Raw genomic sequence first — 12,518 nt, 5'->3', positions numbered from 1 at the left:
TAATGTTGTTAACGTGCAAACTCGGGTGCTAAGATTTGCGTGTTTTCTTCGGTCTTGATGTTGTTGGCATGTTAGCTAGGGTGTTAATGTTGTTAGCATGTTAGCTCAGGTGCTAATGTTGTTAGCTCAGGTGTTAATGTTGCTGGCATGTTTCAGGTGATGGAGTTGGAGTCTAAACTGAATGAAGCAAAGGAGGAGATGACACACTGCGGACCAGTGGGTCACAAGAGGGACCCCAAGGAGTGGATCCCCCGCCCCCCAGAGAGATACGCTCTCAGTGGGCACCGTGCGCCCGTCACGAGGGTCATCTTCCATCCCGTCTTCTCCGTCATGGTCACAGCCTCCGAGGATGCTACCATTAAGGTACTTGGTGTCAGCACTTCTGCTTCAATGCCTCCTCCTCCACTTCCTCTTCTTTTTTTCTGCTTTGTCACGGCTCGTCTTTGTCAGACATGCTGACACTCTTGTTGTCAGGGGCAACTATCCGACAGCTGAATGAGCTTCAAATTGAATAAATGGCGTGTGTGTGTATGTCAGGTGTGGGACTACGAGGCGGGGGACTTTGAGCGGACCCTAAAAGGCCACACGGACTCCGTGCAGGACATCTCTTTTGACCAGACCGGGAAGCTGCTGGCTTCGTGTTCTGCCGACATGAGCATCAAACTTTGGGACTTCCAGGGTTTCGAGTGCATCAGGACTATGCACGGTAGGAAACGTTTACGTCACCGGCAGCCCTGTTGAGGTTTATGACCCGTGTGTGTCGCCATGTAGGCCACGACCACAACGTGTCGTCTGTAGCCATCATGCCCAACGCCGACCACATCGTGTCCGCGTCCAGAGACAAGACCATCAAGATGTGGGAGGTGGCCACTGGGTAGCAAACTCTTCCCGTCAGCATCTTCTCTTTATGCCAGTTGCCGTGTGCTAATGCATCGCACGGGTGCACACGCAGGTACTGTGTCAAGACCTACACGGGCCACAGGGAGTGGGTGAGGATGGTGCGCCCCAACCAGGACGGCTCCTTGCTCGCCAGCTGCTCCAACGACCAGACGGTGCGCGTCTGGGTGGTCTCCTCCAAAGAGTGCAAGGCTGAGCTGCGTGAGCACGAACACGTGGTGGAATGTATCTCATGGGCCCCCGACAGTGCACACCCCACCATCCTGGAGGCCACGGGCTCTGAGGTGATTCAACCTTTGACCTTTTTTCTTTACAGCTAAAGATTGGCGTTCCTCACACTTTGTCTGATTGTAGAACAAGAAGAGTGGAAAGCCTGGACCTTTCCTCTTATCTGGATCCAGAGACAAAACTATTAAGATGTGGGACGTCGGCATCGGAATCTGCCTCATGACTCTGGTGAGCTTAGATCGTCTTCAGAGACACCTTAGAAACATTTACTACAAACCCCGTTTCCATATGAGTTGGGAAATTGTGTTAGATGTAAATATAAACGGAATACAATGATTTGCAAATCATTTTCAAGCCATATTCAGTTGAATATGCTACAAAGACAACATATTTGATGATTTTTTTTTGGCAAATAATCATTAACTTTAGAATTTGATGCCAGCAACATGTGACAAAGAAGTTGGGAAAGGTGGCAATAAATACTGATAAAGTTGAGGAATGCTCATCAAACACTTATTTGGAACATCCCACGGGTGTGCAGGCTAATTGGGAACAGGTGGGTGCCATGATTGGGTATAAAAACAGCTTCCCCAAAAATGCTCAGTCTTTCACAAGAAAGGATGGGGCGAGGTACACCACTTTGTCCACAACTGCGTGAGCAAATAGTCAAACAGTTTAAGAACAACCTTTCTCAAAGTGCAATTGCAAGAAATTTAGGGATTTCAACATCTACGCTCCATAATATCATCAAAAGGTTCAGAGAATCTGGAGAAATCACTCCACGTAAGCGGCATGGCCGGAAACCAACATTGAATGACCGTGACCTTCGATCCCTCAGACGGCACTGTATCAAAAACCAACATCAATCTCTAAAGGATATCACCACATGGGCTCAGGAACACTTCAGAAAACCACTGTCACTAAATACAGTTGGTCGCTACATCTGTAAGTGCAATTTAAAGCTCTACTATGCAAAGTGAAAGCCATTTATCAACAACATCCAGAAACGCCGCCGGCTTCTCTGGGCCCGAGATCATCTAAGATGGACTCATGCAAAGTGGAAAAGTGTTCTGTGGTCTGACGAGTCCACATTTCAAATTGTTTTTGGAAATATTCGACATTGTGTCATCCGGACCAAAGGGGAAGCGAACCATCCAGACTGTTATCGACGCAAAGTGTAAAAGGCAGCATGTGTGATGGTATGGGGGTGTATTAGTGGCCAAGACATGGGTAACTTACACATCTGTGAAGGCACCGTTAATGCTGAAAGGTACATACAGCTTTTGGAACAACATATGCTGCCATCTAAGCGCCGTCTTTTTCATGGATGCCCCGACATATTTCAGCAAGATAATGCCAAGCCACATTCAGCACGTGTTACAACAGCGTGGCTTCGTAAAAAAAAAGAGTGCGGGTACTTTCCAGACCCTCTGCCATCCACTTCTGATTGTTTAGACTTTTTTTTCCAATATGATTTTTATTTTTGTGTCTTTTATTTAAGCATACATTATCATTGATCAAATAGATAGATAGATAGTACTTTGTTGATTCCTTCAGGAGAGTTCCCTCAGGAAAATTAAAATGCATTAGTGAACAGATAAATGGGCAGTTAACAAGACAGAGGCTCCAGAATGATCATATTTTTCAGACTATAGAGCTCACCGGTACCGCACACACTAAATTTTAGAATTTTTTTTTTTTTTTACATATATTAGCCGCACCGGACTATAAGCCGCAGATATATACGTTGTGAAATTAGTTATTTACACAGAAAGATTCTGTAAATGTTTATTTACATACCTGAATTTTTTCCAAACGGTGTCTGTAACACGGCAGTAAAACGGGTGATCAAACAAAACAGAAGTCATCGTCATGGACCCACTAGCTGCAGAAGCTAGCTCTCCTATCAGCTAAACAGACTCAATAACTCCACAGTGACGTTTTGGGGAATTTATTGAGGAATTAGTGAAACGAAAACGATACAAAAAGAATGCCAACGTAAGTTAATAATAAGAAAACGTGTTAGCAGACTAGCTAATGCTACTGACGCTAGCTTCATTTACAAATACGCATTAAAACCCTCCTACAGACATCACACATGGGACTGTTTGTTATATTTTAAAACACACACACGTTGCTTGGAGTAATGAATAAAAAATACAAGTAAAAACGCTGTGCACGACTAGAGGACGGAACGGAACTTGCTAGGGTACACAGAAATATCGGTCCGGTACGTACCTCGGTTTAGAGGTCACGGTTCGGTTCATTTTCGGTACAGTAAGAAAACAACAAATTATACATTTTTGGGTATTTATTTACCAAATTTGCAAAATCATCCACCAAAAATATTTTTCTTCGCGAAATATTTGATGTGAAGTAATGGGAACCTTGGATAGGTCAATAATTCATAATAACATTGATTTTGATTCAATATTATGTTTTGAGCAATGACAGTTTGAAAGGGAAAAAAAACAGCTTTGTTTTATTAGTCAACATTGCAACTTTTTCTAAATTACATTTAACCTTTAAGCTTTTTTATTTCACTTTTGTTATGTTTTTGTTTATTTTAATAGTATTTTTAAAATGTGCCGTGGGCCTTTTAAAACATTAGCTGTGGGCCTCAAATGGCCTCCGGGGCACACTTTTGACACCCCTGCTATAGATAATAATAAATTAAATCTGATAAATCTATGGATAAAAAGCAGAGCCTGGCAACGCATGCGCGTTTATCATAACTCTCTCTGTCTCTGCCCCTCCCTCACCAATGCTGCTGCGCGCACATTTTGTTTTGTTTTTAACCCCTTCTTAACCCTGAACGTACATTGTTAATACACGCAACCCTAACTCAAAATGCCGGACATTTGAGGCATTTAAGAAACTCCGTCCTGACAGCTCTGCAAAAGAGGACATGTCCGGTGAAAAGAGGACATGTGGTCAGTCTATCGTAGCCCGTTAGCTGCTAGCATGCTAGCAGCGATCGGATTCACCGGACATGTCCTCTTTTGCTAGCATGCTAGCACCGACCGGCTAGGATAGACTGACCACATGTCCTCTTTTGCGGGGCTGTCCGGGCGGAGTTTCTTAAATGCCTCAATAGTCCGGCATTTTGAGTATTGTTTACACAACGTGCGTTACGCTACTTAATATGTCCGTGTGTAAACTCGTTCGATACACCTCCGCACCGAACCGAAACCCCCGTACCGAAACGGTTCAATACAAATACACGTACCGTTACACCCCTAGCACTTGCACTTCCAGTTGAAAGCGCAAAACAGAAGAGCACTGCAGTTCCTGCAGTGAGCGAACTCGTCCAAAAGATGGAGCCGTAGCACAAGAAATAACACACCTTTTCACTGTCTTTGCTTGTTTGCATTATGGCTGTCAGCGAAGAAAAATCCATAAATTAGCTGCACCGTTTTAAAAACAGGGTTCAAAGAGTAGGAACAAAGTAGTAGCTTATAGTCTGGAATTTACGGTGGAAGTGTGTGACTTGATGCAGCCAGCTACAGTCAAAAAATAGTTCAAATTAAGCATTTTTCTGCGTCATTTCTTAATTCACTTTACAGACTTCCTCACAAGTGCATGACAAGCACTGCTTGGATTGACAGGATTTTTTAAACGGGTCAAGAAATTGGGGTCTACGTAACATGTAATGGTATTTTTTTGGTCCAGATGTTGTATAAATTATGTTTTACAGACAATTTTATGACCATTACGTGCCTTCACTTCGACAGCGTCATCTTGCCCGCCATGTTCTGTTGTAGTTTTTAGCGCGTCCATAGCGAGGCTACTGGCAGATATAAGCTAGAACTATATGCTACTTTGTATTAAAAATGACAATAGTGGAGGATGCATGTGCCAGTCTGCCCTACAATAAGAAAAAGGAGCTTATTGACTACAATGGCGGACTTGCTCAAAGCACTTTGGGTAAGTTTCTACCATACATGGATAAATCGGCTGACGTCACAAATGGGGTCAATTCCAAACCGCTCGTTTCCCGATAGTATGAATATATAAATATCTCCGTAATGTCTCTACAGTTTGATTTCAAATATTCGGGACTAATGCAGATCCCAAATACACAACATCAGGTGCCAATAGGTATGAAAAGTTGGTTTTGCATAATAGGTCTGTTGTAAATACGTTTGCTCATACGCACTTCTTAGTCTACAGGTAGTCCAGGAATGAAGTTTAAAAAAAAAATGGGGGAAAAAAAAGGTGAAATGGATTATACTTGTATAGCGCTTTTCTACCTTCAAAGTACTCAAAGCGCTTTGACACTATTTCCACATTCACCCATTCACACACACATTCACACACTGATGGCGGGAGCTGCCATGCAAGGCCGTAACCACCACCCAAGGGTGAAGTGCCTTGCTCAAGGACACAGCGGACGTGACTAGGTTGGTAGAAGGTGGGGATCGAACCAGGAACCCTCAGGTTGCTGGCACGGCCACTCTCCCAACCGCGCCACGCCGTCCCCTAATAAAAATACAACACTTCCAGTAAACTATCAAATCTATTGTGATTGTTTCAATAATAATGCTCATAATGCCACTCTGTATTAACTGTCAAAAGTTCAAATTCACATCATTTACCTGCTGTGTTTCTGCATTAGTGGTGGAGAAGATTGTGAATATTGAATAGAAAATGCATATATAACAGATGTAACTGTATCAAACTCACAGTAGGAATATGTTGTTTCTAACAAGAGTTAACTAACAATTGAACTTTTAATCATGTAAATACCTCACAAACTAAAGTTTATATATATATATATACCGGTACACATATATATATATATATATATATATGATATATATGTGTACATATATTATATATATGTGTATATCTGCCCGATTGTAGCTGAGATAGGCTCCAACACCCCCCTCAACCCCGAAAGGGATAAGCGGTAGAAAATGGATGGATGGATTGATATGTGTATATATATATATATATATATATATATATGTGTATATATATATTGTGTGTATATATGTTTTATGTGTATATATATTGTGTGTATATGTATTTTATATGTGTATATTTATTGTGTGTATATATATTATGTATGTGTATGTATATTATATATGTGTATATACAGTATATATGTGTATATATATTGTGTGTATATACATGTGTATATATATATATTATATATGTATATATATTGTATGTATATGTGTGTGTGTGAAGATGTATAAATGTGTGTATGTATGTATGTGTATATATATAAATTATATATGTATATATATTGTAGGGCTGCAACAACTAATCGATTATAAAAATAGTTGCCGATTAATTTAGTCATCGATTCGTTGGACTATGCTATGCGCATGCGCAGAGGCTTTAAAAAAAAACAAAAACTTTTTTTTTTATTTTTTTAAAAATAAACCTTTATTTATAAACTGCAACATTTACAAACAGCTGAGAAACAATAATCAAAATAAGTATGGTGCCAGTATGCCAGGGGTCGGCAACCTTTACCACTCAAAGAGCCATTTTGGCAGGTTTCACAAATTAAAGAAAATAATGGGAGCCACAAAAAAAAAATTTAAATTTAAAATGAAAAACACCGCATACAAAGCTTAAATGCTTTGTGCTATGTTAACCAGGGGTCTCAGACACACGCACTGGCATGTGGAAATTTGATGTTAGTGCGGCCCGCGAGTTTTGAATGAATGGCGCTTGATAGCGTCATACTTGCCAACCCTCTCAATTTTCCCGGGAGACTACCGGATATCAGGGCGTGATGGCACTGCTTTTGGCGCCCTCTTCAGTCTGCCCAAACTGTGTACCTGCTCGACCACATGTAGAATGCAGCTTCAGCTTGCTCACGTAAGTGACAGCAAGGCGTACTAGCTCAGCAGCCACACAGCTTACACTGACGGTACCAATACCCAGAATCCCATGCAACCCTAACTCTTCCGCTCAACCAACGCATGGAGAGGGGGGGGGGGGGGGGGGTTGATGTGTGGGGGGATTTGGTGGTAGCGGGGGTGTATAATGTAGACCGGAAGAGTTAGGGCTGCATGGGATTCTGGGTAATGGTTGTGTTGTGTTTATGTTGTGTTACGGTGGGATGTTCTCCAGAAATGTGTTTTTCATTCTTTTTTGGTGTGGGTTCACAGTGTGGCGCATATTTGTAACGTAACAATGCTAAAGTTGTTTGATACGGCTACCGTCAGTGTAAGCTGTGTGGCTGATGAGTAAGTATGCTTTGCTGTCTCCTATGTGTGCAAGTAAAAGCTACATACAACATGTATATAGTAATATAACAATTTATATAGTAATTAGAGTGTAAATATGATTATATTTTCCCTGGGAGTTATCTATGAGAGGCACTGAGATCCATAAATCTCCTGGGAAAATCGGGGGGGTCGGCAAGTATGTAGCTGAGCCGCATCAGAGTGGTCAAAGAGCCGCATGCGGCTCCGGAGCCGCGGGTTGCCGACCCCTGCAGTATGCTGTTTTTTTTCAATAAAAAACTGGAAAGGATAGAAATGTAGTTTGTCTCTTTTATCCGATTATTAATCGATTAATCAAAGTAATAATCGACAGGTTAATCGATTATCAAATTAATCGTTAGTTGCAGCCCTAATATATTGTGTGTGTGTGTGTGTGTGTGTGTGTGTGTGTGTGTGTGTGTGTGTGTGTGTATATAAATACAGTGGTGGTCAAAAGTGTACATACACTTGTAAAGAATGTCATGGCTGTCTTGAGTTTCCACAACTTTCTACAGCTTTTATTTTGTTGTGATGTAGTGATTGGAGCACATACTTGTTGGTCACAAAAAACATTCACGAAGTTTGCTTCTTTTATGAATTTATTATGTGTCTACTGGAAATGTGAGCAAATGTGCTGGGTCAAAAGTATACATACAGCAATGTTAATATTTGCTTACATGTCCCTTGGCAAGTTTACCTGCAATATGTAAACTTTTGACCATGCCTGCATATATATTTGTATGTATGTATGTATGTATGTTTCATCTACACATTATTATACACATCGAGCCGCAAAGAAAAGCCGCTGTTGCACGTCAGTACATGCACTCAAATCACCATGACCACACACATACATACATGACCACACACATACATGACCACACACATACATGACCACACACATACATGACAACACACATACATGACCACACACATACATGACAACACACATACATGACCACACACATACATGACAACACACAGACATGACCACACACAGACATGACCACACACAGACATGACCACACACATACATGACAACACACATACATGACCACACACAGACATGACCACACACATACATGACAGCACACATACATGACCACACACATACATGACAACACACATACATGACCACACACATACATGACCACACACATACATGACCACACACATACATGACCACACACAGACATGACCACACACAGACATGACCACACACAGACATGACCACACACATACATGACCACACACATACATGACAACACACATACATGACCACACACATACATGACCACACACATACATGACCACACACAGACATGACCACACACATACATGACCACACACATACATGACAACACACATACATGACCACACACATACATGACCACACACATACATGACAACACACATACATGACCACACACAGACATGACCACACACATACATGACCACACACATACATGACAACACACATACATGACCACACACATACATGACAACACACATACATGACCACACACATACATGACAACACACATACATGACCACACACAGACATGACCACACACATACATGACCACACACATACATGACAACACACATACATGACCACACACATACATGACAACACACATACATGACCACACACATACATGACAACACACATACATGACCACACACATACATGACCACACACAGACATGACCACACACATACATGACCACACACAGACATGACCACACACAGACATGACCACACACATACATGACCACACACAGACATGACCACACACAGACATGACCACACACAGACATGACCACACACATACATGACCACACACATACATGACCACACACATACATGACCACACACAGACATGACCACACACAGACATGACCACACACAGACATGACCACACACAGACATGACCACACACAGACATGACCACACACATACATGACCACACACATACATGACCACACACAGACATGACCACACACATACATGACCACACACATACATGACCACACACATACATGACCACACACATACATGACCACACACAGACATGACCACACACATACATGACCACACACACACATGACCACACACACACATGACCACACACATACATGACCACACACATACATGACCACACACATACATGACCACACACATACATGACCAGCACTGCCTGGATTGACAGGATATTTTCACATATAAAGTTGTATCTTTTTCATGGATCACTGTTATAAAAATGTGATGTTTCTTGATTTTCAAAGTGCCAAAATGAAAAGATGTTCCGCCTCTCTAGTGAAATGAATGCGTGGTGTGGGCGTGTCCGCAGTCTGGATGGGAGAATATGAATAAGAGTGTGACTTGACATGAATGGAGAACAGGAGAGTGTGTGTGTGTGTTTTCTTGACTGGGCTCCTAAAGTATGTAGAAAGCACTGAGAAGCATCCCATGAAACAGGAGTGGTGTGTGCAGGTGGGCCATGACAACTGGGTGCGTGGTGTGCTGGTGCATCCTGGGGGAAGGTTCATCGTGAGCTGTGCCGACGACAAGACCATCCGGATTTGGGACTACAAGAACAAACGCTGCATGAAGACTCTGTGTGCTCACGAACACTTTGTCACCTCTCTGGGTGAGACCTTGCCTCCTCCCTCCTCCCTCCTCCCTCCTCCCTCTTCCTTCATGACGCACACTCACTCAAGTCTGCTCGTGTCTTGTAGATTTCCACAAGAGCGCCCCCTACGTGGTGACAGGCAGCGTGGACCAGACAGTCAAAGTCTGGGAGTGCCGCTGAGTCGAGCACCCCCCCCCCTCCCCCCCCAACGCGCCCCCTCAGCTACCCTCATCTCCTAGGTGACCACGACGCGTCACCCTCCACCCCCCCAACCAACATTGGCCCCGCACCCTGAAGATGACGATGATCCTTTTGTGTAAATTATTCTGGATGTAGGGTACGCTTACTAAATGTCACACCAACACCAGACGATCCCTGCATGGCCGCCACACCACCACCTCCTCCAAGGCTACATCCACACTGTGTGTCGCTTGTTAGCGTTTCCTTTGCTGCCGTCGTTTGTGTGCACCAGGACAGGAAGTGTGAGTCGACTGGCGGGTTGACGAGCGAATGGCGCTAGCTGGCGTGGGTGCGTCACAGAAGGGTTGCGGGGTAACACACGCCTCCCTCCCGCCCCCCGGTTGTTGCGTCATCTTTTAATTTACTCGCTCCCTCGTCGACACCCACAGGACCTTAACGACCTGAGCTGCCCACAGCACAAGCACACGCCCCCAGCAGAGGAGAAAAAGCCTGCTCGTCTATTTAGAGAGAGAGAGAGAGAGAGAGTGTGTAAGTGCGACTGTCGTCCAGTGCTCTCGCTATCTGCCTTGTTAACCCTTCGAGGGCCGCCTCACACAGGACTTTAATTCATTCATTACTGTGGTCTCACCTTTACACACACACACACACACACGCACTGTACAAGTTGTGTATCAGTATATCTGGATGTCATTGTTTGCAAAATAATTAAAATAAAGTAATGTAAATAATCACTGCTGGTCTTCTCTGCTAGCAGCAGACATGCTGGATGTCACGGAGCACTTGAAGCGGACAAAGTCACGTGACCAATAAGAGGCAAAACCATGTGGGATCGTGCGTTGGATGTGAAGAGACGAGGCGGCTGAGGCGCCTCATCAATAATGGACGCTGCCACACACACACCCCCTCCCTCCCCCAGCCTACTTCCTGCTCAGCCACACTGCAGCTCCCCGGGCCCGCCGTATCCTGGCAACTGTCGCCAGGGCGACCGCTGCGCAAACGCCGCACCTGCTACGTGCCTCTTTAAGGACACAGACATAAGTGGACTTCCATGTCGCAGCGTGACAACTCGCGCGAGCGCAAATCTTCATGTTCTATGTCAACATTTCATCTTAACGACAAAAAAATAATAATTGTACTGCTGCATAATGTTGCCACTAAGTTGGAAGCACACCATTTTGTTTGCTAAGATGAAGAATTCAGATTGAGGGAGAGCTGTCGACCTGTTCTCAGTCAAATAGGCCCTGGCCATAGAAGCACAGCGCCTGAGCATCGCTAGATGCTAAATGATGAGCAAATAAAACAATCAAGTATCCGCTGGAGTGCCGGCAAGTATCTTCAGAGGTGCAAGTAGCTCCACCATTCCAGAACCACCGCTCAAGTCCAACTACTATAGTCTGGGGGTGGGGGGTGTGGCGCCCTCTGGTGTTCATGCGAAGGAACCAACAACTCGTCAATGCAACTGCAAGAAGTTGGTCTTCAAACGTCACCATGGATGGACCCAAAGTGTCATAAGTCGCTAATGTCCTCAAGCTAGAAGTCGGCAAGGATGTGAGACAAGCTGAAATGTTGATACATGTCTTTTGAATAATGCTGCGTTTCTTCCTCTGCAGATCCACGGTGATGCAGCACTTCTATCTGGGTCAGCTGCCCCCCTCCCCCCGCCCCCCTTCCTCGGAGCACCCGTCTTTTACCCCCCCCCCCCTTCCCTCCCTCCTCCCTCCTATGTATACAGCCCGTTTTTTTTCATGCAGCTCATGTGCAACCTCCTCCCTTTTCATAAACTACACGCATCGACACTCTTAGCTGCCAAATAGTTATTTGATCAAGATGGCGAGAAATACTTGACTTACAAGTAGAGATCATATGCAGGCCGATAAATGCTTTTAAAATGTAATATCGGGAATTATTGGTATCGTTTTTTTTGTTATCAGTATCGTTTTTAAAAATCAACATAAAAAACACGATACACTTACAATTAGTGCACCAACCTACAAAACCTCCCTCCCTCATTTTCACTCTTTTACACAAAAGGGTTGTTTCTTTCTGTTATTAATATTCTGGTTCCTACATTATATATCAATATATATCAATACAGTCTGCAAGGGATACAGTCCGTAAGCGTGCTGCTGGTCCACTAATAGTACTAACCTTTAACAGTTAATTTGACTCATTTTCATTAATTACTAGTTTCTATGTAACTTTTTTTTATTGTTTTACTTTTTTTTTATTCAAGAAAATGTTTTTAATTTATTTAGCTTATTTTATTAATTTTTTTTAAAAAGGACCTTATCTTCACCATACCTGGTTGTCCAAATTAGGCATAATCATGT

General features: G+C 43.3%; 1 protein-coding gene across 1 annotated transcript in view; it reads left to right on the top strand.

Annotated features, from left to right (window-relative positions):
- The window catches only part of pafah1b1b (platelet-activating factor acetylhydrolase 1b, regulatory subunit 1b), a 32,529-nt gene extending 21,610 nt beyond the window's left edge, over positions 1-10,919 (top strand). The window contains exons 5-11 of the mRNA XM_062049166.1: positions 157-363; positions 538-706; positions 772-874; positions 953-1,181; positions 1,252-1,353; positions 9,849-10,005; positions 10,094-10,919. Of these exons, the coding sequence (XP_061905150.1) occupies positions 157-363; positions 538-706; positions 772-874; positions 953-1,181; positions 1,252-1,353; positions 9,849-10,005; positions 10,094-10,167 (1,041 nt within the window). The 3' untranslated portion in view covers positions 10,168-10,919. The remainder of the gene's footprint in view (positions 1-156; positions 364-537; positions 707-771; positions 875-952; positions 1,182-1,251; positions 1,354-9,848; positions 10,006-10,093) is intronic.
- Positions 10,920-12,518: the final 1,599 nt, after the last annotated feature.

This window comes from Entelurus aequoreus, linkage group LG05 (genome assembly GCF_033978785.1).
Source record: "Entelurus aequoreus isolate RoL-2023_Sb linkage group LG05, RoL_Eaeq_v1.1, whole genome shotgun sequence".
Taxonomy (NCBI): domain Eukaryota; kingdom Metazoa; phylum Chordata; class Actinopteri; order Syngnathiformes; family Syngnathidae; genus Entelurus; species Entelurus aequoreus.
Note: the sequence above shows the minus strand (reverse complement) of the source record. Positions and strands in the feature narration are given on the sequence as shown.